We start from the raw sequence: 27,675 nt of genomic DNA, 5'->3' as shown, positions 1-27,675 counted from the left end.
CCCGTTCCCGGTCCCAGGGCCCCGTGGATCTGGTCCCGTTCCCGGTCCCGGTGCCCCGTGGATCCGGTCCCGGTCCCGGTGCCCCGTGGTTCCGGTCCCCATCCCAATGCCCCGTGGTTCCGGTCCCGGTCCGGCCGGGCGGCCCGCGCACACCGGGCGGGGTTTCCGGTTCCGCCGCCGCCGTCAGGGCGCGCGCGGGCCGCCTTCCCTTCCCTTCCCTCCCCTTCCCGAGGCTCGCCCTCCCTTTCCGGCCGCGCTGCCGCCTGGCTGGAGCTCGGAGCCGCCGCCGCCCCGTGAGGAGCCGCCGCCGCCGCCATCATGCCGGTGTACTTCCAGCGGCCCGAGAACGCCCTGAAGCGGGCGAACGGTCAGTGCGGGCCGCGCCCACACGCACGCAGCGCCGGGTCGCCTTCCGCGCCGCTCCCCGGCTCCCGGCCGCGCCCGCCCCGGGATCCCCCGGCCGGGCCCGCCCGGGAGAGCGCACTCGGAATCCCCCGGCGCGGAGCGGAGCCCGCCCGGGAGGGAGCGGGCGGCGCGGGGAAAGGGCCGGGCCGGGCCGGGCGCTGCGGCCGCGCCGCATGGCGGAGGGGAGGGAGGCCCGGGGAGCGGGCCCGGCCCCGCCTCCCGCTCCCCGGGGCCCCACGGCCGCCTCCGGGCGGAGGGGGAGCCGCGGCTGGCACGGCCCGAGCGGGCCGGACCGGACCGCGCTGCCCTGCCGGGGTGATCGCAAACCCCGGCTCATCCCGGGCCCTCCCGTCCCCCGTGGGCTCCCCGTGTTGTATCCTGTCCTTCTCGTGACTCCGGTGAGAACGCGAATGGTAAAACTCCCTCACTGTGGTAATGTTGGTTTGCCTCTGGAAGACCGACCAAGGCAGACAATTCGGCGCTGTAGCCGTTGCTTGCTGACTGCCATATAAAAGCTGGACTGGTTATATTTATCAGCTGGCTCATTTCGGGCCATTCATATGGCTTTGACGCTTCTGTTTTTTATAGTAGCCTATTTTAAGCCCTTAGCAAGACCATTTAGACCGTTTATTGTCACAGGGCTGATCGAAAGATGACACTTAAAGACATCCACAACTTAGAGATGATGAATGGGTCTTTAAATGACAGCAGGAGAGGCTGTGTGGTCTGGGGACTGTGCATTATTCAAGTACTTATATATGAACAAGAAAATGTGAAAGTACTGCACGTCTTCAAGGTTTTTAATCAAAAATTCATTGTAAAAGTCGTTCCCACAAAGATGAAAAGATGAAAGATAAAATCAATGTTCAAGAATGAAGATGTGTTCTATCAGTCCTCTCAGTGGAAAAGATGCACGTACCGTAATATATAAATTTTATTTATATTTGCAAATTCTTGGGTAGAGGAGGTGGTATTTGGTGTGTAAGTCACATTTCTGGAATATTGACTTTAAACTGCTCATTATTATTACTGATGCTTTCCTGGTGTTTAAGTTCACATTTCTTATGCTGCTACAAGTCTGCTACGTTGTGTTGAAGTGAAGGAGAGGAGTTGAACTGAAGGGGGTGTTCTCCAGACAGATGCTGGCAATCCCGAGTTTCAGTGCACTGAATAGGAAACATGACAAGCAGTGTCAAGTCTTACAAACTGCAGGGCCTCAATCTTGCCACAGCCAAGCATATTAAAGGGTGGAAAGTTGTACCTAATGCAGATTGTGTGTTGCAGGAAGCAGTTTAATGTGAAACTGACATTTTTAATGGGGACATTCAGTGCAGTTTCCAGAGTTTCGGTGTGTGTTTTATAAGTCAGGCTCAAGTGAGCGTTAGAAGCACTTCATGTTCTCAATGACTTCAACGTACAGAGGTGACGGAAATATGAAGAGCATGAAGGATTTTAAGTATACACAGATATGTAAGAAAAGTGTTTTTATAATTGATAAATGTAGGTCAAGGCCAACCCTCAGCTATTGTCAGTATTTGGCATTGCTTTGTACTCAGGGATGTAATGCAACTTTGAGGAGTGTTTTATTGTTGCAGATACTAAGCCTGCTCACTGTTAGAGATACTGTAAAGCACGTGACATCTTTGTCACCTCTTGTAGTGACATGTTTTCTCAGGCTGGAAATTGAGCTTAATTCAGGATTTTGGGTTAGCAGCAGTAGGTGGGTTTTTGATGTGTATCAGTTGGTTCTTGACCACTCAGCTTCAGTTGCTACTCTTGATACCTGTTAGCATTTTAAATAGTATAAAAGAACAAAACTAGTAAAAGGTAACTCTTACAGCTACTTATGGGCTCAGCTTTACAGTTTATATGTTACAGATCTGATTTTCCATGGCTTACAGTTCCTTCTGCAAAGCATGGCGCTGTGTATTTGATTCTTCAGGTTCATTTTGTGCTTTTACTGAAGTGTCTCTTAAATTAGCCTTAATTATTTGACTTACTTGTAAGAACCTGCTTGGCCAGAGTTAATTAAAAGTTTCAGAACAACATAAATTATTTCTGTGCTTTGTCCAGTTGGTTATCAAATACTGAGAGCTGTGGTTGGAGTGCCCTGGCATTGTTGCAGCATTAAACTTGCTTTTCAAGTTTATTTATATAAATAAAGTGTAAAGCTCAGCAGTAATTGTCTCAAAAGCAGCTCTGAGATAGAATAGCAGTATGGGATGGAGGGTAGCTTTATTTAAATTCCCATGGTGAGTAAAGTACTGTGGGGTACTCGTAACTTTGATCATCTTTAGTTGTATCACAGTGCTTTAGAAAGGAGCTTGCTCATCTTCTGCCAGCTCATTATTTACATAAACTCAACCATGAATATGAGCTGTTGTGGTCCTTAAATTAAAACTTTAAATGAAAACTCTGCTGCTTTCAGTCTAAACCTTTTGCTGCGTTTAACTTCAAATTTGAGATTCCAAAACTTGGAAGCTCTGTCTGATGTCTGAGCCCCTGGAGCAGGCCCCTACTTTAATAATTTCTGCCACTGTTTCTTTAGGAATGGAGTACTTTGCAAGGTACTTCATGGCAGTACTGGCTCTACACCTCTGACTCTAGCCTTTAAGAATAGGCATATTTCCCACTAGCTGTACTTGACCTCCCTTATCTGTTAAACCTGTTTGCTTCCCATTCTGTGTGTTCATTTCTCCTGCTGTTCTGCAGTGCAGAGTACATTCAGAGTAGGGTCTGTGTGTATGTGGGCGCTGCCTCAGAGTTTCCAGGGGGTGGTTTGCTGTGTTTTGTACAAGGCAGAATGTGTGGGATATCAGAGGTGGGAGTTGCTATGATGCTGAGAACTCCTCTTAATAACAGCAGCTGCTTAGAGATGAATAAATGGGGCACTGGTTTCAGCAGCAAGGCTGATATAAAAAGTGTCTGACTCTCTAGCAGAACTTTTGATGTAACTTCTATAAACTGACATGCTAAACCACTCAGGAGTTAAAAACAGCAAATGAACAACTTTGCTGAATTTAGGTTTTTGCCTTCCTCCCTCCCTCACCTGAGAGCAGGACTTTCAGTCACATTTGTGTTATGCTTGGCGCCTTGTTGAATGCTCTCGGTAGGTGCTGTACCCACAAGCCCCCTGGTGGGTATTCCTTGTCCTTGATGAAACCAGGATAGTTAAAACTGGATGTGTGCATTCATGCACATTTGTGTGTATGAAGTGCTCAGTCATGCCTGGATGGATGGAGAGACATCTCTGCTCTCCTGAAATTCCCATGTAAATTAACTGGTCAACATTATTTTGCCTGTTATGTCATTGAACAGCTGGCACTGAGTTGCCAACATTTTTGATCTGACTAAATCAAGCCATCAATGCACTCTGGGTAGAATTAATTAAATACTGAATGTTTCCTGTGTTAAGCATAAAAAAATGCATCTTCTGCTGTGCAAGTTTTTTCTAACTTGGATTTTACTTTCAGAATTTCTTGAGGTTGGCAAAAAGCAGCCTGCCCTTGATGTTCTCTATGATGTTATGAAAAGTAAGAAACACCGAACATGGCAGAAAATCCACGAGCCAATTATGCTGAAGTACCTGGAGCTCTGCGTGGATCTGCGCAAGAGTCACCTGGCAAAAGAAGGATTGTACCAGTACAAGAATATTTGCCAGCAGGTATGGCTTTTGAATTTTTATTGTATGTATTTATAGCGAGCGTGGTATCTGTCAGCTGATATAATCTAAAAGTAACTGATTTGTCTTGAATTAGGATTAATCTGCCTTTTAGATGTTCTTCGTTTTGTAGCAGTTACATTTTAAAAGATATGTTGCCTTTTGTGGGTGGAAACATCTTCCCATTTTTTTGCCTTTGGTGTAGGTTAACATCAAATCTTTGGAGGATGTTGTTCGAGCCTATTTAAAATTAGCTGAAGAAAAAACAGAAGCAGCTAAGGAAGAATCCCAGCAGATGGTACTGGACATAGAAGACTTGGATAACATTCAGACTCCAGAAAGGTGTGCAGCCTGTCTTTAAAATGTAGCAATTCACAGAAAGTATCTTCAATTTCATTCACAGAGCTGAGATATAAATGTGGTAGACTTGAAATGGAGTACTAGTGGTGTTCTAGAGGTTTTAAAGGGAGAGATAAAAGCAGGAATTTTACATTGAATGAAATAAGGAGTAAAGAAAGCAAGCAGTAAGGAGTAGAAAATCTAGGTGCAGTGGGAGTGGTTCTGGGAGTTGGGTCACCACGTTCCAGTGTCTGCTCAGATCTGCATCTGTAGTGGTTTTGGAGAGTTTATTATGGTAAAGTGATCATTACTAGTTGATAGAGAAATGCTGTTAATTATATCAGACCAATGTAATTCTTGTGTGTGATAGCCTCCATTTCTTCTGACCACACTGTGCACATACAAACAAAAGGAAATGTTACTTTATACTTGCTTGGTTAAGTGATGAAATAATAGAAGAAAAGACATGAAAAGTATGTTCAAGAGAGAATTAATAGCATAGGTAATGAGAATGTAGAATGGTGATAGAAATGATAAAAAAGTGGAAGAAATTACTGAATATTTGTCTTGTGTAAGAGTAGAGCTGTAGTAGTCGAATAATACTCATAAAGACCTGGAGTAGAAGGGTCCATATTTACATGTTAACAGCAAAACTCTCTGGTAGAAGTTGGTTGTGAAAAAGAGAAGGTGAGAGATGTGTCTTCAGTAGGGGGCAGTGCCATTCACGTTATTTCCAGATCCTGAAATTGTTACAGAGGAATCCTCTGATAGTTAAACAGTGAAGATTTACTGACCTCTCTTTTCCTTGTTCTCCTTTCTGTAACGAGGACTAGAGAATGGATCTTTTCAATCACACTTCTCTAAACAAGCACAGTTTCCTTAGTGTTTTTTAGGTCCTGTTTTCTAGACTTCTCATGCCTTTTTGCTGGATTCACTCACCTCTTGATCTGTTAGAGAAAGCAGTGTTGTGTTTAATAGTGTATGTAGTACCCAAAGATGCAAATTAGAACTGGAAATGGTGCAGAGGAAAAGTTGCAAGAGTTGAGACTTTATATTAAAAACAGTTCAAACAGAATTTTAAAAATGAAGGCTTAGGGAAGATGTTTTTTTGCGAGTTTAACATGTTGAGTGGATTGTTTAGTAGAAAGGGGTCATGTAGGACATAGCACTGAATGGGTCTTAGTGCCTTGGAAATGCTTTCCCCTGTCTTAAATTCCTGTGATGAGGGAATGAAGTTCTAAATGCAAGATTATTGTATCTTCTGATGTATTTAAGCATCTTTTTCATGTCAGAATTTGTAAAGGATTTGATATGCTAATATGAGTATCCTGGTTTCTGATGTGTGCAGATCATAACACAGCGTTTGTGTCACATGTCATCATGAAGTGAACTCTGGCAGCAGTGCTGGTGACTAAAAGGGAAGTGTCAGCAAGTACTAAAGTGTCTGCATTGACACTGATACTTGACTCTAACAGAGGTACAGGACACTGCTCCCTGCTAGGAAAGGGAAGGTGAAAATCCTGGAGTTAGTTTCCTTTGAAGGATACAAGTTTCTGATGTCTTACCTCTGGAGCTTGGACATGTCAGTCCAAAGTTTGAAACTTAAAACTTCGAAATAATTATCTACATCCTTTAAAGGAACAGGGAGCAGTCTGAGGGACCAGTCTGAAAATAAGCAATAGACCATTCAGCAGCCATTAGCTGTTCAGATTTGTTCAGACTCATCTTAGAACCTGGTAAGAAAAATTGATGAGAAAGAATTGTAGGGAATAAACCACTTCTCTTTTTTCTCTTTCCTCACCCTGCTGCCCTGACTGAAGTGTTCTTTTGAGTGCTGTAAGTGGAGAAGACACTCAGGATCGTACTGACCGCCTGCTTTTGACACCCTGGGTTAAATTTCTGTGGGAATCCTATAGACAGTGTTTGGATCTTCTCCGAAATAATTCTCGAGTAGAACGCCTGTACCATGACATTGCACAGCAAGGTAGGTGCAAAAAATGGAAACTCGAACTATAATGATATGGTGCCCACCCCTTAAGGGGAGGGGGACATCAAGATTTGTAGATGCATGTTGTCAAAAGGAACAACAAGGATCAGAGGGTCCTCAAAAGCTAACAAAGTTTTAGTAGTGAATGACACACTTGGCATGAAAATGGGTGTGTTAGTCCCTGACCTCCCAGTATAAGCACATGGGCAGTGGGTTTTGGATAAAGGGATAGGATGGAAGAAGAGATGATTGAATTAAAGAGAGAGTTAGAGAGAAAGAATGGGAGAGTAAAAAAGAAATTACCAGTCCTCACTCCAGTGTTGATCTAGCTGATGGGGGTGTCCAGGTTCCTGGAGTGTACACACACCTGGGCTTGACGTTTTTGTAGGTTTCTCACTTGTTATGCAAATCTGTTCTCATGCTCCATCTGTTCTCTGGATCTTTCTGGAAATGGATTGGAGGGCTTCCAGGATTTTGGGTGGTCTTGACCCCCTCTACAGTCCATCCCCTCTTCTTGACCTCTTTCCTGCATTTGTGTTCTTCTGTGTTGTGCTTATCTCCAGAAGCCAGAACAAGGACTGGTGTTAGAGAACGATGACAGGGTTAATGACAGGGTTTTTGTCTGTGTCATTTCCAGTCATTTGAAAGCTTCATTTGACTTTACCATCTTTAGATGACTTGAGAATTTTTCTCCCACATTTTACAAAGCCAAAACTTGAATTCATACCATTCACAGGATTTTGTGTGCTCTTAGTTCAAACTAAAAGCTGGAATCACTGCATAAATTAAAACATTTTAAAGAGACTTAAAGTATTCCCTTTGCTCTTTAATCTTAATTATGTAGAGACATCTTCATCTTTTGAGGTCAACAAGAAAATGCGCTGCATTGTCACTTACTCATTATGTGTGACAGATTGTATCATGTTTGAGATGTTGTTTGACTGCAAATTAAGATTCTTTAAGTGTACTGATTTACATACTTGAATCCCATTTAGAACTACCGTGAAGTCACCATTGGTGAATATTTTACATTTACATTATTCCTTTTTGCAGCTTTCAAGTTCTGCCTGCAGTACACACGGAAAGCGGAGTTCCGCAAGCTCTGCGATAACCTGCGGATGCACCTGGGGCAGATCCAGCGGCACCACAACCAAAGCACGGCCATCAACCTCAACAACCCTGACAGCCAGTCCATGCACCTGGAGACCAGGCTGGTGCAGCTGGACAGTGCTATCAGCATGGAGCTGTGGCAGGTATGCAGCAGGGCTCCTCATCACGCTTGGTCTGCAGCCTTTCCAGAATTTTTTCCATGCTGTTCATGTCTCAGGGTACATGCAGCAAGGTAGAGAAAGGATAAGAGCTAAAGAACAAAGTTTTAATATCTAGAATATTGAATGCTTAGCCTGGTGTTCCTGCACAGCATTTTGAACCAAGCTTTGATGGTAGAACTTTGAGAGATTTTTTGTTTGGCTCCTCCCGCCACCTTGGTTTGTAGCTTGAAAATTGGAATGAAATAAGTTTTCAAAAATACCAACTTCTAAGCAGATAGTTAATGGAGTGTGTCCAAATAACTTATTAGGAAAGATGTATTTCATTTCATGTAGCTGACAAAACTGAAGATGACAGCTTTCAGTAGTATTAAATATTTTATAGTCTTACAACCTTCAGTAAGTTTTTCCTTTTTTTGGGATGTTGCAAAAAATTTCCTAACAATGGTGTATTTGTTTGTTTTGGGGTTTTTTAGGAAGCTTTCAAAGCAGTGGAAGATATTCATGGACTATTTGCATTGTCTAAGAAGCCACCCAAACCACAGCTGATGGCAAATTACTACCACAAAGTTTCAACTGTCTTCTGGAAATCAGGAAATGCTCTTTTTCACGCATCCACCCTTCACCGCCTTTATCACTTATCAAGAGAAATGCGAAAGAATCTCACACAAGAGGAGATGCAGAGGTGGGGAAGGATGCTTGCTGTGATCTTAGAATCTGTTTTTAACCCCCTAGGTTCAAAAATAAACTAAATTGTACCCCAAAAGAAGCAGATGACATGTTTGGCTATGAGCAGCTCTGCCTAAATTAGCCAGTATTAATTGCCTCAAAAGAAATCTAGAGCAAGGAGGATGTTTTAAAAAGCTGCAGTGTAAGTATTGTGAACATTAACATCGCCTTAGTTAAGCTTCCTTCTCTTTACTGAGAAGATATGCAAGTCAATAAATATCTGGGGGTTTGTTTTCTTTTTCTCTTTTGAGTGGTGGTATTTCCTTCACAAGATTTCACAATTTCCTCTCATGCTGTAGTTGGTGTCTCCTCTGTTATTTCTGGTGTTTTTACACAGATTTGCATCATAGATGCTCCTTGTTCCTCTCTTGATCTGGCACACACATGAACAGGAATTAGTAAGTGTTCTCTTGCACTTCTGCTTTGTCACCAGGATGTCCACTCGAGTCCTTTTGGCCACCCTGTCCATTCCAATAACTCCAGAGAGAACGGATATTGCTCGTCTCCTGGATATGGATGGAATTATTGTGGAGAAGCAGCGGCGCCTGGCCACCCTGCTGGGGCTGCAGGCCCCCCCTACCCGGGCCAGCCTCATCAATGACATGGTAGGTACTGGGGTTCAGATCAGCAGCTTCCTAACGTTCAGTCCTGTTCCTTCCAGGGCACTCTGCTTAGCTGTGGGACAGCAGCTTTAAAGCTAAAACAGCTGTATGGTTAATTGGAACTTAATTGCAGATTCACGAGGAATGTTTGGAATTGGCAGTGATAATGAATGCTTGTGTGCAATTCAGTGTAGTCTTTTATGTCACCCAAGCAACAAATACTGATTTGAAACACTGAGGGGTCTGAAACATGTTGTGATCTAGAACTTTGGGGTTTTTTCCAACTGAAGTGTGTAATTAACTGAATCAAGTGCCTATTTTTCTGTTTTAAATGTGCTTTGGATAAGCACAGGCCAGATGTCAAATGTTGGACCATATGGATATAAGTGATTATGAAAACTTCCTTGTGTTTAATTTGAAGCAATGTTAGATTTATCTATCCTCAGACCTCCCCCAGTGCTCGTTAACAAATTAGACATTAAGTAATAGGTATTTTCCGAGAATGTTTGAATTTCTTGCCATCATTTGCACTCATATCTAAAATTTAGGTTTAAAGCTCATTTTTCAATTTGAATTCATTCTTCTTGCAGCACATTTCCAGTCTGCCTTAAACACACAATTTAGGGCTTCAGAAATATAATAATGAACAGAGATGCATGGTTTTAGGTCGGATGTGGGCCTGTGTTTGTGTAGTAGGCTTGTGTCTTAGAAATGGCTGAGGATGGTACACCAGTCTGTTTAGCTAGTTTTTTGTCTACTTTTCCATTTTTTAACTACATTTAAGTGATAAAGTGTAGAATTACTGTCACTGTAGTTAAGAATGTAATGAAAAATACCTAGTCTCCTGTATTAAAAACCACATCTGTTGCCTGTTTAACTTGTTGAATATAAAATTCTTTAAAGCATTAACTATTGATTCATACTGTATTTATGTTGAGATCTTTGAATTTTTTCTGTTAACTGTAGGTCAGGTTCAATGTAGTGCAATATGTTGTCCCAGAAGTGAAAGAACTTTACAATTGGCTTGAAGTAGACTTTCACCCGCTCAAGTTGAGTGCCCGTGTCAGCAAGGTAAGTTTTTTGTAGCTCTGTGTGTGTAATAATTGGTCTTGACTAATAGTCTGTTATTTCACTATTGATTTGTGGTAAATATCAACCAGCTTTTTCTGTTGCCTGATTTTTCAATAGTAGCCTTGATTTGGTGAAGTTCCATTACCATGAAATGTGCGTGACATCTGATAGAGTAAGCCAGGTTACTGAAATAGAATGAAAATTCACTCAGGTGTTTTGGATGCTATTCAGAGGGCTCCATAAAGGTGCAGAGTTTTGGGAATGAGTCAGAAAGCTTTGTTAGTGGACATGATACTGAGTTAATTTTGTTTAAAGGTGCCAAATAAGGAGACTGTGCACACGTGAGCATATGCTGGCAAGTGAGTTGTGTGCCAGGTGGAAAGATGAACCAATGACTGGTTTTACTATTAAAAGGTAGAGTGTTGGGAGTTAGAATAATGTGAGAGCTGTTGATTAGGATAGTGTAAATTCTGCAGTTAATGAAGCACATCATGTTCTTTTTCTTTGATAGTGGGAACAAAGATATTTGAGGTGCTAAAAAGAACTTGAAGGTAAATTAGCAGTGTGGTAAATGTTGCCAGTACTGTCAGTCGCCTTCATACAAAAACTGTCAGCTCTCCTTTTTAACTGTAAGTGTTCTGATGCACTTCAGTAAAACAGTATCTGGACAGAAGTGCTCTTGTTTTAAGAGTATAAACCAGAAATGTTACTTTAATGGTGAAGTTTGTACAGGTCAATGCAGATAGAGTAACTTTTCAGACTTTTGATAGGTTCTGAACTGGGTGAAGGACCAAGCTGAGAAGGAACCTGAACTGCAGCTGTACATTCCTCACCTGCAAAACAACACCATCCTTCGCCTTCTGCAGCAGGTATAAATAAAGATAATGTATGTTCCTAAAGTGTATGTTCTGGAGGAAGAGTAAGTTGGAAGCTATAATGCTGAAATAGTTTTTCTTTCTATAAAATAGAAGATTGTTTGACTTTCAAATACATTTTTCTGATATATAACTCACATCTTCAGTTTGTGCATCATTTAAATACAGCTATAGTAACTATACTTGATAGTGGGATGGAATGGTGTATTCTCTTCTCTAGATTTTCTTCATTACATATCAAGTTTCTTAAAATTTCTATTTGGAGTAAGGTTGGGGAGGGGAGTGTTTAACTTTGGATTTTAGTCTTATTTTTTTTTATTTGTATCTAAATTTTTTATAAAATGCACATTTCATTGACCTGCTTTCCTTATCAGTGATGAGCAGTGTTATTTCTGGTGTGCTAAAGAAATAGTTGAAGGCTAATTAGCAGCATAGCTGGATGTAGTTACTGCTGCCAGTCTCCTTCATACAAAGCAGCCATTCAGGAATGAGGTTTCATCTGAATACAGTACAGAAATAGAATCCTCAAACAGTATTTGCAACTGCATTCATATGTATACATTCATTTGTTGGCAATTTAGTGAGTTAACTTTACAACAACTTCTACTTCTGATTTCTTTTAATTGAGGAAAAATACCTAATGTTCCTGTTCACATTCAGGTGGCCCAGATTTATCAAAGCATTGAGTTTGCTCGTCTGTGCACCCTGGTTCCTTTTGTGGATGCTTTCCAGCTGGAGCGTTGTATCGTGGATGCAGCCAGGCATTGTGACTTACAGGTGAGGGCTGCAGAGAGACTTTGTGTCATGGCTGGGCTCATGTGTATTGCATGTAGTAAAAAGGAACTGGTTGACAATGTGGAGGAAGGGACAAGAATGATTTGTCTTTCAGTGCTCATTTCATTGAATCATTGAAAGTTCAGCCTCTTCCAGTGTTTTTGTTGTTGTTGTTTGGGTTGTTTTTTTTTTTCCTAAAACCTTCATTGACAGTGCTATTTTTCTCTAATTTGGCATTTCTCACAGAGTGGTACAGCAATATTTCTTTTCAACTAATTTCTGTGTAGAGCCTTTGACTCTTGGTAGTCATAGGCAGAGCAGCAGAGAAATTGTTCAATAAAAAATACAATCCTTTTTCTTCCTTTTTTTCTGTTTTTGTGAAGGTTCGCCTTGATCACACAACTCGGACACTGAGTTTTGGTTCAGATTTGAATTACTGTACTAGAGAGGATGCTCCACTGGGCCCTCAGCTGCAGAGCATGCCTTCTGAGCAGATCAGAAACCAGCTGACTGCCATGTCCTCAGCTCTGGCTAAGGCTCTTGCTGTCATTAAGCCTCCTCACTTAATGGTAAGTCGTTTAAAGTCTTAGGAGAGTGTTGACAAAGCTTATATTTTAATGAATGTTTTTACTCAGATTAGATGTACGTGTTACTTTCTTTTTTTTTCAGCTTTGTGGTAGTAATTTTTTTTTGTGCTTTTAAAGAAGTAATTCTGTTTCTGGTAATAACAAAAATATGGCAAAATGTACACAAGAGGCCTGAGTTTAGTTTCCAGTCTTGCAAATACCAGGTTTAGGATATAACAAATAATAACTGTCCTATACATGAGCCTAGGACTTGTTTAAAGTTTTGCATGCATTTTTGAAAATCCAAGAGCCTGCTTCATTTATTCTTCCTGGAGAAACTGCTGTTATGAAAAACCTGGAATGCAGCTTTATAGAACAAAACATCCCACAGCTCAGGAACTGATCTGTCTTTGTCACTTCTTTTCCTCCTCCCTGAGGCTCTTGGCTTCAAGGTCAGACTCACATTTCAGGTTTTCCAGAGCTCTGTAGCAACAAGGTGTAAATCAGTCTCAAATTTCCAGCATGCTTTGATTGTGGCAAGTTAAACCTTCACTTCTTTTACTAGAGCAGTGGTAATTTTTTCATTTGTTTTAGGTTTATGAAAGATTTCTTAGCAAACACATCAGATATTTGTTCCATAGGGAAAAAAGGCTGATAGCAAAATGTCCATGTTAAGAGTCTCTACAGGTTGAAATACTATTAAGTAATATTCTTATACTTAATATTAAGTAATATTCTTAAAATCTAAATGCAAAAAGTAGAACTGTGTCATGACACCCAGTGCTCACTTCCTTATGTTAACTTGGCCATATATTAATGGTTTTATAGTGTTTAAGATAAAAATATTTATATATAGGTTTTCCCTTAAAAATATTTGATTAGTGATTGGTATTAGATTGTCATTTTGGAAGAAAAAAACATGCTTTAACTATCCATTTGTGGATTGAAATGGCAGTTAGTCTTGGCACTTGACATGTTAGTACAGTTAGTAGCTGAATAAGTCATAAATCCTCCTTATTTAACCTAGTAGTGGTCATTACACTTCTGGAGAACAGTGTCAAGGTTAATATCAATCTGTGTGGTTAGAGAAGCTACAGAAGAAATTGATATCCTTTTTTCCTTCACTATTGAGGTCAAAGCTTTCCACTTTTGCCAGGTGCTTAAAAGCTTTTAGCTTGTCACATTTCTAATCATTCAGAAAATCATTAAATTAATCTAAAGCTTTTTACTTTAGTGTTTCTAGTGCTTGCATTTAGCTTTAAATGTGTACAGATCTGCAGCAAAGTGTGGATGTTTCAGTGTTTTTGCTGAATGCCCTAGAAGTGACAGGTTACTAAAAATATCCCTGTGGGTGCTCACATTTCAGGAGTAGCATGGCTGGGGGAGTGTGGGGAGCTGATTTGGGCTACAGAGTTTGGCTGGACTCCTGGAAATGGGCAGCTCCCTGAGCTGGCTCAGTGACACCTCCTCGTGTGTACAGCATGAATGTCCACAAAGAACTGTGGGGGTGCTCTGGGGAATGCTGGGGGTGGGAAGGCTGCTTATAGAGCAGTCTGTGTTCTAGTGTCTAGAAGCCTAGTGTTTTTTATTCATGAAAATGGTTTTAAATACAATGTTTAAGTTGTTGTCCTATTTTTTAATCATCTCACAGATAGTATTTTATATCAATTAGGATACATTTTTCTTCTATTAGTGTGTTTGGAAAATAACAAAACTTTAAAAGAAAAAGCAGCTTGGTGTGAAATACAGTACATGTGGTGATATGCTTGCAAACACATACAGAGACAAACAAGGTTGGCCCACACACTCATTGCAGTTAAAGATTTCAATAATATCTGGGTTTACAATATTTTTGGACAGAAAAAGTCAAACTGTCATACCCAAGCCATGTTGCAGAATATTATCTTTTACAGACAATGTTTTCTGTGTGCACATGATTCTGGGCAGTTGGAACTGCCTGGGGTGCCACTTGGACGAGTGATTAGATTTGCCACTACAGCTGTATTTCCATTCAGTTAGCAAAGTTTGGAGAATAGAATTAACTTTGCATTTTCCCTTGAGAAGCATTTGCTTTGCTTGATGCCTTTTTAAAGAGGGACTGTTTACATCATTGTCTTATTCTCAATTTAAATCCAGCAAGAGAAGGAAGAACAGCATCAGCTGGCAGTCACTGCCTTCCTAAAAAATTCCAGGAAGGAGCATCAGCGTATCCTTGCGCGCCGTCAAACCATAGAGGAGAGAAAGGAGCGCCTGGAAAGTTTGAACATCCAGCGTGAAAAGGAAGAGCTGGAACAACGGGAAGCAGAACTGCAAAAAGTCCGGAAAGCTGAGGAGGAAAGGCTGCGCCAGGAGGCAAAGGAGAGGGAGAAGGAGCGGATCCTGCAGGAGCATGAGCAGATCAAAAAGAAAACTGTTCGGGAGCGCTTGGAGCAGATTAAGAAGACTGAACTGGGAGCCAAAGCATTTAAAGATATTGATATTGAGGTAGGGGATTTATTGTTGCAGTGGGGAATTATTTTGTTATTTCAGTGTTACATTGCCTGAGTTTCACAGGTTTGTACTGCAATTGGTCTTACAGTCTCTTAAAAATGAGACAATTACGTAAACTTAAGTTCTGGGTTTAGATGGGATGTTTTTTTACCTGGGGGAGTAAAGACCACCTTTTGTGGGAGTTCTTCCTCATTTTTATATTGATAACTTTACTTGGTTGTAGGATCTTGAAGAATTGGATCCTGATTTTATTATGGCTAAACAAGTGGAGCAGCTGGAAAAAGAAAAGAAGGAACTTCAGGAACGACTGAAGAATCAGGAGAAAAAGGTACAAAGTAGGCAGGGTAGAAATGCCCATACAATTTTTTTTAGTGAATATGATCTGTATATACACACCTATGTATGATACTGGTATTGGAAATGTTTGAAACTAAAGAAAGGTAATGTGTTATATACCAGTTGTGTCTCTGATTTCTATGCAAAAATCTGTTCTGATTAATGGAGTTGATTTGAAAAAATCTTAGTTGGGAAGACTTGTAATTAAAAAATGTTCAGAACAGCTTAAATGTTCAGAGAAGAAGAGACCGTGACGGAGAAGTGAAATTAATTAACGGTGTTAGTCTTCACTGAAAGAGAGGAAACTCCACTGCTAGAGCCCTCCTAGATGGCAGAAAAATATATATTTCTGGAGAAGTCTCCAGAAATGAAGGGTTTATGTGTGCATTATGTCACACTAAAGATATGTTATTTTTTTCTCAGATTGACTACTTTGAAAGAGCGAAGCGCTTGGAAGAAATTCCTTTAATAAAGACTGCCTATGAGGAACAAAGAGTGCATGATATGGAGCTGTGGGAGCAACAGGAAGAAGAAAGGGTAAGATTTTTTTGTTCAGTTGATAAGGTGCATTAGCAATGCATGAAAAATAGTAGGGTTTGCACTGTTTTCTTTTTCCCAGCTCTTTCCAAAAAAGAAAGATTGAAATCTTTACACAAATTCACAAATTGTGATTTCACTGTTCAGTGGACAGCAATTTCTTCTATCTTTGCTCTGAAAGGGGAAGACATATTTTTTCCTTCCAGTAGCTGGGGTAGATTGAATCCAAATGTACAGTGAAGTTATACTTTGTATAATTTTCTGTTTTTAGATCACCACCCTGCAGCTGGAGCGTGAGAAAGCCCTTGAGCACAAGAGCAGACTCTCTAGGATGTTGGAGGATAGAGATTTATTTGAAGCCAGGCTCAAGGCATCACGACGAACAGTTTATGAGGTACATGAGATGTGGCATTTCTAACAAAGTACACCCCTAAAGTGAGGAACTAAAACTGACCCAGGGATTTTTCATGAAACTAGAAATAAATTAGTATTTAAAATGGTCCAGAACTGTGGAATTGCTTATTTTCTGCTTTGGCTTTTAAATTAAATTTTGTGCACCTGTTCCTAGGTATTGTCACTTAAAATTTTTGACAGTTTGTGGAATAGCTTATATGGAAAATAAAAGAGGGGTAAATTGTTTAATTCAGTACAGCTATCAGTAAGGGATCATTGGGTGTCATATAGGCAGGCAGCTGTATCTGCCTGTTTATAGCTTTGAGGATTTGGCTATGTTGCAGTAAAAACTGGCTTTACCAAAAAAAAGCAGAAGAGCCGTTACATTAATACAATTTAGTAACTGCATATGATTCTTTGCAATAATAGGAATAATTTTGGGTAATATGTTTTAGGTACAGATAATTTATTAATTAGGCAATTCCCTTCTGAAAGAGCAGATAAAGGACTAATACTGTACATGATTGTGTCTTTCTTCTACACTTCTGTATTCTTTTATACAAAATCAATTACAGAAGAGGTTGACATGGCAAACATGTCATTTTTCAGTGGAGCAGAATTAAGATGTTGCAGTTGTTTTGAGTTTCTGTGTAGCTTTATTTAACAATTGTGGAACTGCCTAGCTGTCAGACATTACAGTTGGTGTTCTGAGGTGTATTGTTGGTATTTCAGGATAAACTCAAGCAGTTCCAGGAGCGGTTGGCAGAGGAGAGGCGGAACCGTCTGGAGGAGCGCAAGAAGCAGCGCAAAGAGGAGAGACGCATCACTTACTACAGGGAGAAGGAGGAGGAGGAGCAAAGGCTAAGGGAGGAGCAGCTGCTTAAAGGTGTGATTGAGAATGTGACTACTTCATCCTTTGCATCCTTGAGCCTTCCCATTTTGTAACACAGCTAGTGTCTGATTTTTCTGTTTAATGAGTTTGGAGGAAGTCTTCAACTTCAGTTGTCTCACTTTCCTTGCTTACCTGTGTAGCATAGACAAAGGTAAAGCTTTGTAGCTCCTAGATATGAGTGAAGGAAGAGATAAAGTAAGGGAAGCTAATGAAAAAAATGAGTCTCTGATTTTAGCCTATATTTGGAGTTCTGGCCACTTGTTTGTGCACATCTTAAAGAGAAAAGAAGGTTGGTGTCAGATCAAGAACTCTGAAGTTGTAAATGATTCCCACACCTTTCTTTGTGAACTGTTTTGTCTGATAGCCCTAATAGCCTCTTTCAGGGCTTTAGGGGAGAAGGGGTGGTTGGCAAACTGCAGGATGAATTTCTGCCCTATTTGTCAGTTGGAAGTTGAAGATTTTATGTACCAGAGTTCATCACAATGCAGTATTTAAAAAACAACAACTGAAGCAGTCATGAATATCAAATTTCTGACACTGTTAGGTGATTTTTTTGTTTGAGGTTTTCTAAGGAAGAGATCCTCTACCATGTTTGAAGTACTTGGTGATATTTTAGTTGCTACAGTTATGGTCTGTATACTGAATTAACATACAGGTATTGGAACTTTTTTTTCCTTGCTAGCTGTTCAAGATGTCTCATTAATGGATGTATTAATGGTCTCCTTTTCCTATTGCTTTTGAGTTAGGCAACTTGCAGAAAACAGGTTCTGTGGTTAGCTAAACACATCATTGAAATGCTTGTATTTTTAAATGTTTATTTTTTATAGACTCTGAGGGGAGAGATTGTATTGTGTAACCCTTCTGTGGATATAGCAAAGTAATGGAGTTTGTGTTGGTACTAAGTTCTGTGTGTTTCCAACTGTGCAGAGCGTGAGGAGAAGGAGCGCATCGAGCGCGAGAAGCGCGAGCAGGAGCAGCGGGAGTACCAGGAGCGAGTCAAGAAACTGGAGGAACTGGAGAAGAAAAAACGTCAGCGAGAAATGGAGATAGAGGAGAGGGAGCGCCGCCGAGAGGAAGAGAGGAGAGGTCTGGATGACCCATTTTCAAGAAAGGTGGGTAATTCCTGCAGATTTGTTTCTTTCTAACTGCTCCTTCTTTAGTAGTTTATTTGAAATAAAGTGTTAGCATTGCAAAGTCATATGTTTGTTTATTTATTGATTTATTTATTAAGTTGGAATGTGAGTGGCTAATTTAATAGTTAAATTACTGTCAGTTAGTTACAGCTCACTATCAGGATCTGGAATCTGTAGTTTACCAATAAAGTAAAATAAAGAAACTACCTGGAAGCTAAGATTGCCAAGCTGTTTAAAAACTAAATTAATAAAGACTAAAATGAATATTGGACAAAATTTTCTTTAATACAAAAAGAAGGAAAACTATTGGAAGCAAGTGCAGTGACTCATGCAAAAGTCAGAAATTCAAATGGATAATGGAGGAAAATCCCCCCCAGATTAAACATAAAAGCATAGTTTTGTATTTTTTAAGAAATATGTAATAACATAAAACCATTATATGTGTGATGCAACTTTCTCTTTACAGCTATAACTTGGGTTGGGAGAACTCGTTACCCCAACCCAAAAGGAAATAACAAAAGTTACTTGGAAATGTTTAATGGTTTAAAAGAATGTAACTAAGTACCATAGGCCTTCAACACTCCCACTTTTTCAGAACTTACCATTCAAGAGAATTAGTTTTAAATTTCATTCCCCACAGCCTTTCTCTTTGCTTAATACATATTTCATTGAGTAATACCATGAAGATAAGTTATCAGGTTGTATAAATTGCTTTGACAGCCTGTCAAGTAAATAATCATGATGGGTATTTTTCACATAAGAGGTCCCTATCTGTGGGCACTTGATTATATGGAGATGCTGGCTCAGGTTCTGAGAGAGATACTGGTACCACTCCAGAAATTCCATTTGCAGTTTTGGGATTCTTTGCTCACCATTGTTATTTGGAGTAATTTCTAAAGCATTTAAGGAGACAGAGTAGTGGATATACAAGATGTTGGTTGACCCATATTGACAAATAAAAACACTTTTCAAAGAGGGGTTTAAAACTGGAATACCCTTGTTATGAAGAGGTTGTGTGATTATGTGAAATCAAATATTTTGGATAGTATAGCTAACTAGTTTCTTGTGGTGGAATTAAGGCATAAAAATCCGTTTAAATGGCTTGTCTGGCAAGGGAGAAAGACATTTTAACTTTACTTTAAAAAAATACAGATTGACTATTGCTCTGCCCTGCAACCTGTGTGAATCACTAATATCTCACCTCTTCTGAGCACTGAGGTATTGGGAGCAAAATTGTCCTTGCCACAGACAGCTTTCAGTGCATTCAGTTACATTTCCTGATGAGATCAGAAAGCACAAAAGCAAATAATTACTTAAGTTCATTCCTGTTGTCATAAGCCCCCAGGAAAAGTGACACTGCTAAAACATCTCTTTTGTTGTCAGTGGTAGTGGCTGTGCCTGACTGTAGCTGTTGTTCAATTGTTGATACACTTGGCATAAACTTTTTACTGTATTTGCATATATCCTACCCTGCTGGTGAAGTATGTGGCACAAGGGGAACCATGTTTTTGTTTGAACTGCAGCAGAAATAATAAAATCAGTTAAAACCATACTTTAGTTACTCAAACTCCTGATAGTTCTGTGTTCTGCAGTGTGACAAGCGACTTTTTAATGACATAACATGCTCAAGAGTAAATTATACATTGAAAATCCTCATTTTAAACATTTGAAGAGAATGTTCCTAATTTCTTTCAACATGCAGGAATCTCGTTGGGGTGACAGGGAGTCAGAAAGCTCCTGGAGAAGAGGAGGTGAGCCGGAATCTGAATGGCGTCGAGCACCAGTGGAGAGGTAATCAGGGCTTGCCAAACCCCAGTTATAGTGGGATCAAAGTATGGAGGCTCCCATTTCGGTGCTACTGCTGTCTCATGCCTCTACATCTCTGAAAGTTACCTTCTATTAAAAAGTTGCTCTGTGAGGATCTCAGAATGAGAGAGGTTTTATCTTGGAGCCATGCTCAGACAGCATTCCTGTTTTATTTGGCTTAGATATGTGAAGGCAAGCAGACATCTTCTGTGTGTGATAAACAACTTGCTTCCTTGGATTCCTTTTTAAATTAACAACTTCTCTCCCACTCAAACATTGGTGTCAGTTCTGTAAATAGAGAGTGGAGAAGGATGATGAGCAAATACAGTTTGTTCCTGGATGATGAAATTCTGAGATTTTCCATTTAGAAAACTGATAGTAACTATGCAAGTCCCAGAGTAAGTCACAGAGCAGAAAACACATGCCATAAATTAAACAAAGCTCTGAAGAGCTGTATTGAACAAGGGAGGGATAGATTTTTAAAGGAAGAATATTATGAATGTACTTTGAACTTCAAAAATAATAAAAAAAATCCACACTTGTTTACATTTAGTTTGGATATATTCACTAATAATGAAAACTGTTTATACAGTTGTAGAAAACAAAATGTTTAACATTTGTCTGTTTTTCTGTTTCACATCAGGGTGAACTGTAGCTAAAAATATTTCTGATGGTGCACATCTAGTTGTTCTTAAAAGCCTGTACTGATGGAGATAATATTGCTGATTCCAATTGGCAGTATGTTTTATTGCTTAATTAGCCTTGCAGGTAGATAGATTTTTGTAAATGTCTAACCCTCATTTCCAGTACAGCAATTTAAATCCATTACTGCTTACTCTGACTCCAGTGGAAGCAAATTTATTGGCTCTTTTCTCTCTCTAGCAATTTCTTATAATGTTTTAGATGGGTGTGATCTTTCGATAAACAAAACAGAATTCCATCTTTCCTTAAAAGCTGTGTTGCCATTCCTGGTAATAATCCACTTTGTTATGAACTGCAGAATCTAAAAACTGAATGAAATTGCTTTGTGAAGCCTTTCACTACACACATATTGCATAAGCTGTGGTGGGTGCCCCATCCCTGCAAATGTTCCAGGCCAGGTTGGACAGGGCTTGGAGCAACCTGGGATAGTGGAAGGTGTCCCTGCCCATGGCAGGGGGTGGAGTGAGGTGATCTTCAAGATGTCTTCCAACCCAAACCATTCTGTGATTTTCTGAGGTGTTTAATGTACTTATTTGTATGCTTCAATGGATTTGTTTTTTCCTCACAGAGTGATGCAGTTTGTCTTAGTTATTTCTCATTCAACTTTTCTAGAGATTGATTAGAGGTAGTTTAAAAGTAATAGTTAAAAATTAAATTTAAAAATCCTAAGATCCTGAGACAGTATCTCAATGAATTAAATACTTGTTCATCTGATAAACATTATAACCATTCTTCCACATGTCTTTTATGGTAAAATAATCAGATTTCTCAAAGGGGAAGATTATCCAATTTGAGTCTAAATGGAAATTAACAATTTCTATGTCTTGGTTTTTACCTCACAGATCAATGATAATTGCATTCTCCCTTATTCTTCCAAACCCAGGAAATGCACTGCTTGAAATTCCTCAAAATTCTTGAGACTCTGAGTTGTTACAAACTGTTGTCTCTTTGTTCTCACTTCTTCAAGTCCTACATCTGCTGTTTTGTAGCAAGTTCTTGCTGGATTTTTGTTTACATTTTAGTAGCTTAGTGGATTTCTAAACCTCGAGGTGTTCTTTCTGTTGTGTTTTGGTTTGGGTTTTGTTTTTTTTTAAATCCATGAGATAAAACCCCAGTGCAGCTTCTCCTGCCAAGAAGCAGGTAGCAGTACATTTCTGTGATGTTCTATTTCTTGTTTTTTGGTTTTTTTGTTTTTTTTTTTATTGCTGAGAAGGGTTAATTTCCTGAAATAAAGAAATTAATTTGGTGACAAAAACAGGGTCTATAGTCTAAATGTATGTTTAAAATCTTGTAGACAGCAGACTTAATGGTGTGTAGGGCTAGCATATGCTGGAGAGGGGAGATACTGAATTGATGGTTGTGGGGTTTTTTAATATTGATTCATTTAGATTTAGATCAAGTTTGCCAAATTAGGCTTGGTGTAGAAGCCAGCCCTCTTCTCTGTGGTGTTGCAGTAGATAACAAACAGAGGACTGTCCAAACTGTAGTTTGGGAGGAGATGATGAACTGCTCAGTCTTTACTGAAGCCGTAGGGACAGTGGCCTACATAGCAATGAAGGGCATTAAAAGGTGTGTTTGAAACTGCACTCTTCATGTGTGGAGCCACTCATCCAGTGGGTACGGTCAGAAATGGCTTTGGGGGGTTTGATGCTGTTGATGTAAAGCTTTCCTGGATGTCACCTTCCACTTTTCACTGGTTCCCTGTGGTTTTACAGAGACTGGCGTCGAGGAGATCCAAGAGACGACGAACGGCCGTTCCGACGCGGGGACGATCTGCCCAGGCGAGGGGACGATCTGCCCAGGCGCGGTCCTGCAGATGAAAAGGAGCGTCCTCCAGAATCAGCAGAGGACAGGCCACCTAGACGGGAAGGGGACGAGGACAGGCCTCCGAGGCGAGAAGGGGATGAGGACAGGCCCCCCAGACGTGGCTTGGACGAGGACAGGCCGCCGCGGCGTGGTTTGGATGATGACAGAGGAAGCTGGCGAGCTGCAGATGATGACAGGGGTCCCAGACGTGTCCTGGATGATGACAGGCCCCCCAGACGTGCCCTGGATGACGACAGACCACCCAGACGTGCCCTGGATGACGACAGACCACCCAGACGTGCCCTGGATGAGGACAGGCCCCCCCGGCGCGGGCTGGACGATGACAGAGGCAGCTGGCGCGCGGCGGATGACGAGAGAGGGCCCCGGCGCGGGCTGGATGACGACCGGCCGCCCCGGCGGGCCCTGGATGAGGACAGGCCCCCCAGGCGCGGGCTGGATGATGACAGGGGCAGCTGGCGGGCTGCAGACGATGACAGGGGGCCCCGGCGCGGGATGGACGAGGACAGGGGGCCCCGGCGCGGGATGGATGACGACAGGATGGCCCGGCGGGATGAGGACAGGGGACCCTGGCGGAACGCGGACGATGACAGGCTCTCCAGGAGAGATGATGACAGGGGCCCGTGGCGTGGTGGTGAGGACTCGAGGCCAGGTCCTTGGAGACCATTTGGTAAACCAGGTAAAACAGTAATATAATAATCCTCCCTCCAGAGTGTGTGTTGCCCTCATAGATAGTGGATAGAACATACTTGATGCCAGAGGTGGGAGAATCAGCTCTGAAAACATCTATATTAACTTGGCTAATGTGGACACTCCTCTACTTACCATAATTAAACCTTTTCATTTGGTTGAATTAAAAATAAATCACTTGTCTGGAAGATAGGTGATGATCACAGACTTAGCATGGTCACTTCCCTGTGTGCAAAACCAAAATACACAAGTTGAATGCTCTGCTGGGAGCATTCTCACTAGATTAGCACACCTTGGACTCTTTCTCTAACCCTTCCATGTGTCTGAAGTTAATCTCCTAAAGGAGGATTTTGATACTTCATTCAAATGGGCGTGGCTTTGATAAGCCCTTTCTGTGTATACTGAGATAACGTTTTTAACATTCCCTTTTTGTTTTTAACCCTTCCTGAAAGTCCTGCTTAGAGCAGAGCTTGGATTAGATTACCTTCTGAGGTCTCTCAAAATCTGAATTATCCTATTCTTATATCGTTTATTTCTATTCATGTGTCATTGATGGTGTCTAGAGCTGTTTCTGATTCTTTTCAGAACTGTTGGTGACATTTGAATGTTAGATATGATTTTGATATCCTGGTTCTTTTCACTTACGTATTGGCAGCCACCATGTCAGCTTTCACAGACACTAATTATAGAATCTGAACCTTTAGAAAACTTACTCTAAATATCAAAACTTGCACTCCAGTTTTTCCTATTTAAAACCAAAGCAGGCTACATAATAAAGAATAAATAACTGAGCAGTATTGCAGAGTGCACTGTGTTAAGTGGATGGTAACAAAAGTCACATTTTTAAGTAGTGCTTTAAAAAGCAGTAAGTTCTTTAAAAATCTGCTTCCTTAAAATCTCCTCACTTGTGGATTTTCACAAAGGCATCTGCTTTCTGAGCTACACCCTTTGCTTTTTCTTTCACTTATTTTGCACCAGACCCTTGTGGTTTCTGGCTGAAAACTGCAGGGTGCAGCCAGCTCTGCTGGACTGTTCCAGGCAGCCTTGACATGAGGTGTGCATTACTGGCTTTACATTTAGCAGCTTGCACAGTGTTTTCTCTGTGGCTACCACATGCAAACTTCTTACAAACATCTCGAGTTGAATCTTCAGGAGTCAGAACTTGAAGAAACAGTTTCTGTGATGGAAGTAAAGGGTGCATTGTCTACAAGAGAGATTGGAGGTCAGTCATAAACTCCTTTGACTGTGTTTCTTTCTTACAGGGGGGTGGAGAGAACGAGAGAAGGCTCGTGAGGACAGCTGGGGCCCTCCCCGAGACTCCAGACCTTCAGGAGACCGTGAATGGGATCGAGACAAAGATCGGGATGAGAGCGAGAAGGAGCGGGAATTCGACAGGGAGAGAGATTTTGATCGAGATGATCGTTTCAGGCGTCCCAGGTCTGACTGCTCTGTTTAAATACTTGTAGAATGTTTCTGCAAAAAGAAAAAAGGGCCCTGCTGATACAGAAATAACGTGGAATTGCTGAGTGAAAGAAACAAGGGTTAGTTTGTGTGAAACTAAGCACTTTAGGGCAGCAAGTGGATAGGGGCGTTTTGGGGCCTTTTTGGCTTGTTATTTTTAGGATGATATCTGTTTACAGGAGGAATTCCAAAATGCTTAAAATGCTTTTAAATTTTTCTTTTTAACCTATTATCAAGAGAATTCCATGTTAGGCTCCAGGAAAACAAAACCAATTTTGGAAGTATGTTAAATAGACACCCGCTGGGTCTGTAAATATCCGTGCTGTGGTTTATTGCTGCTCCTTTCCATAGCAAAGATAAAAATCCTAACATTTAGTTTTTATGTTTTGCATGGCCAAAGGGATGACGGCGGTTGGAGGAGAGGGCCAGCTGAGGAAACTTCCAGCTGGAGAGATTCAAGTCGTCGTGAGGAGTGGGACAGAGGTGGTCGTGACATGAGAGACCGACGTGGTGATGACAGGGAGCCGCCACTCAGGAGAGGACCACCCCTCCGATCCGAGCGGGAAGAGCGTAGGTTCATTTTAGTGTCCCTAAAATCCTTCATCCAGCACAGAGCCTCCCTCTTCCTCACACTGCTGGGAGGGGGTCACGTGGGAATAGGTTATATTTTCAGCCTGTATTTCAACTGTCTTTCCATAAACAAAATAATAAAAAGCACCTTTGGCATAATTGAGAATTCTTCAGGGAATCTTAACTATTTGTAGTTGTGTTATTTTCCTCTTAGTAGCATTTCACATCTACAGTAGGAAGATAACATTTCAAGTATGCAGTTGTCATAGGATTGTGTTCTGGGCCTATGTAGTCCTTGTGTTCAGTTTATCAAGACAGACATCTCAGAAAGTAGTTTCTGGCCCTTTCCTTAAAACCATTAAAATGTGACAGAAATATTTCTGAATGAGGGTTTCACACTATTAATGGTATTAATTTTGATGACAGACCTGTATTAATTTCGTATATTTATTAATCCTTTGCTGTGTTCTAAAACTACAGTAACAGCAAATCCATTTAGCCTGGTGGGACCACCACATCTTCCAATTCTGGCATTCTTACCTTCAGAATCTCATTTTGTCTCTGCCCCAGATGTGGGTGTTCCTGCACTTGTGAGCAGGCCAGAACAGAACGTGGCATCAAATACAGAAGTGCTGCTGACAGAAAGGCAGAGTGTTCTCAGTGTGGAGATTTTTTTTTTTTTTTGTATCGAGAAGTTTTGGGATTTGACTTGGTGACTTCTTGGCATCTGCCACAGCTTTGTTCACACACAGCTGGGGCAGAGCTCCTACCATACTTTTGGTGGAAACGAACAGTTTTCCATACAGTAAAGGGTGGTGGATGCTGTTACCAATAGACTCATGTAATTCAGTACCATTTTATTTTTTATTCTAGTAGGCTGAAGAGCAACTTTCTGTCTTTCAGTAACAGCCTAAACATTTTCCACAGACGTTTTTAAGCCAGGATTTTTGTTTTCAGGGTTCAGTCATTTCTAAGGATATACTTAGTGATTTTAATTCTGCTAATATAAAAATATACTTTTATACCATAAAACCACGTACATTGGTAGAACATTCTTACTGCAGTTACTGTGTTTTAAAGATGGCACTGATCCCAAACCTGAGAAGAGGTTTGAGTAGTTCTGCTGTTACTTTCCTATAAAATTAAAACGTGAATTTGGCTTTTGCCATCGTATTCGCTGATGGCAGGGCGGAGGATCAGTGAATCCCACTGCCAGGGTGGGGGCTGTTTGCTGGAACTCTTGCAGGCTGCTGGTGGGGCGTGACTGATTTGTTTTCCGTTTCTCCCGTGCCGCAGCGAGCTCGTGGCGACGCGCTGAGGACAGGAGGGAAGAGCGCGGGGAGGAACGGGAACCGCCGGCGCGGCGGTCGGCCCCTGCTCCTGCTGCTCCTCCGGCTTCTGCTCCCCCAGCGGCATCCAAAGAGCGGGAACGGGACGGGGAGAAGGAGAAAGGCTCCTGGAAAGCAGAGAAGGAGCGCGAGCCCGCGCGCCGCACTAAAAACGAGACAGATGAAGAAGGGTGGACCACTGTACGACGTTAAGTGGGAGTCACAGAGTTTAACCGATGTTTTCGCTTTGATTTGATCCGATCCACAGATTATATTTGTGCTTATAAACATTCTGAATTGGAATTCTTTAACCAATGTTTTGAGGTAACATGAAAGCATGAATTACTTACTCGTATAGATTGATCATGCACAAACTCACAGCAGAAGGTTGGAAATTGAACGCCAGTTTTTGAGATTTCAAATGATGCTTATTTCATGGGTCATTTGTTGCTAAAATAAAAAGAAGCAAGCCCAACAGCTGTCTTCAGCACAGCTTCTCTTTGGCACCAAAAACAGGCTGCCCTTTTTATTTTTAGTCTTTCTTAGTTTGGAATGGGGTATTATTGTCACAGGACATGAATTTGAAAACGCCTCTGTTCACACAGTGGAATTATTGAAAAAGCAGAGCTAAAAGAACTGGCATAATTAGCCAAAAAGTAGAAAAGCCCTCTTTTACATAGATATTTTGGAGGGCAGGCGGTTTCTGAGATATTTTATCACTATCTAAATTCACTAAGTTGTTTAAATTTGAATTGAATACCATAAACATTGTGAATTAGCTACACTGGGATATTTTCTGTAGATTTACTTGAATCCATAATGCCTCTGAGGCCACTTTGCAGTCATTGTTCCAGTAATGTACACACTGCTGCAGTGTACAAATCAAACTTGCAGCTTTTACAATTTGTGTTTTGGTAAGCATATGGCTATGTACTTTCTGTTGCCAATATCACAACTGCTTTCTCCATTACTGGATAATTCATGCCTTTCAAGGATTTATAAATATTTGTCATATTTAAAATGTGTGATTTTGGAGAAATTGTTCAATTTTCCCCCCAATTCTTTGTCTTCAGGGTCAATTCTTTCCCTTTCCAAAACAGTGATTTGTAGTAATGGCTGTGTTGACTTCAAGGCTGGGTTGCAGTAACAACAAGGAACAATCTGGTCACACTGAAGCCAACGCAGAACTTGCTGCTGTGTGTTTCTTCAATGATAAATAAAGAAGTTAAGGAATTA

At 41.0% G+C, this 27,675-nt stretch overlaps 1 protein-coding gene and 1 non-coding gene across 2 annotated transcripts; both read left to right on the top strand.

Moving 5' to 3' along the window:
* Positions 1 to 208: 208 nt before the first annotated feature.
* On the top strand, positions 209 to 27,675 carry EIF3A (eukaryotic translation initiation factor 3 subunit A). Its single transcript, XM_030276526.4, has 22 exons — positions 209 to 367; positions 3,879 to 4,069; positions 4,272 to 4,408; positions 6,226 to 6,389; positions 7,446 to 7,645; positions 8,137 to 8,345; positions 8,823 to 8,994; positions 9,958 to 10,062; positions 10,833 to 10,931; positions 11,598 to 11,714; positions 12,095 to 12,280; positions 14,414 to 14,761; positions 14,991 to 15,095; positions 15,527 to 15,640; positions 15,912 to 16,034; positions 16,766 to 16,919; positions 17,853 to 18,037; positions 19,761 to 19,849; positions 22,282 to 23,069; positions 24,343 to 24,517; positions 24,942 to 25,111; positions 26,408 to 27,675. Exons 1-22 carry the CDS (start codon positions 319 to 321, stop codon positions 26,650 to 26,652), a joined length of 4,125 nt encoding a protein of 1,374 aa, XP_030132386.4. The 5' UTR covers positions 209 to 318; the 3' UTR covers positions 26,653 to 27,675.
* LOC115495888 (small nucleolar RNA SNORA19) lies at positions 11,279 to 11,411 on the top strand. Its single transcript, XR_003961213.4, has one exon. It is a non-coding gene; the product is annotated as a small nucleolar RNA SNORA19 (small nucleolar RNA).

This window comes from Taeniopygia guttata, chromosome 6 (assembly GCF_048771995.1).
Source record: "Taeniopygia guttata chromosome 6, bTaeGut7.mat, whole genome shotgun sequence".
Taxonomy (NCBI): Eukaryota; Metazoa; Chordata; class Aves; order Passeriformes; family Estrildidae; genus Taeniopygia; species Taeniopygia guttata.
The sequence above is the reverse complement of the archived record's forward strand: the minus strand, read 5'-3'. Positions and strand labels throughout refer to the sequence as shown.

Bases quoted from the DNA above. Each gene is read 5' to 3' on its own strand.
- EIF3A (XM_030276526.4), top strand. From the start codon at position 319: ATGCCGGTGTACTTCCAGCGGCCCGAGAACGCCCTGAAGCGGGCGAAC. The intron at 4,070-4,271 runs GTATGGCTTTTG...CCTTTGGTGTAG, and splicing joins ACAAGAATATTTGCCAGCAG to GTTAACATCAAATCTTTGGA. The intron at 16,035-16,765 runs GTACATGAGATG...TTGGTATTTCAG, and splicing joins CACGACGAACAGTTTATGAG to GATAAACTCAAGCAGTTCCA.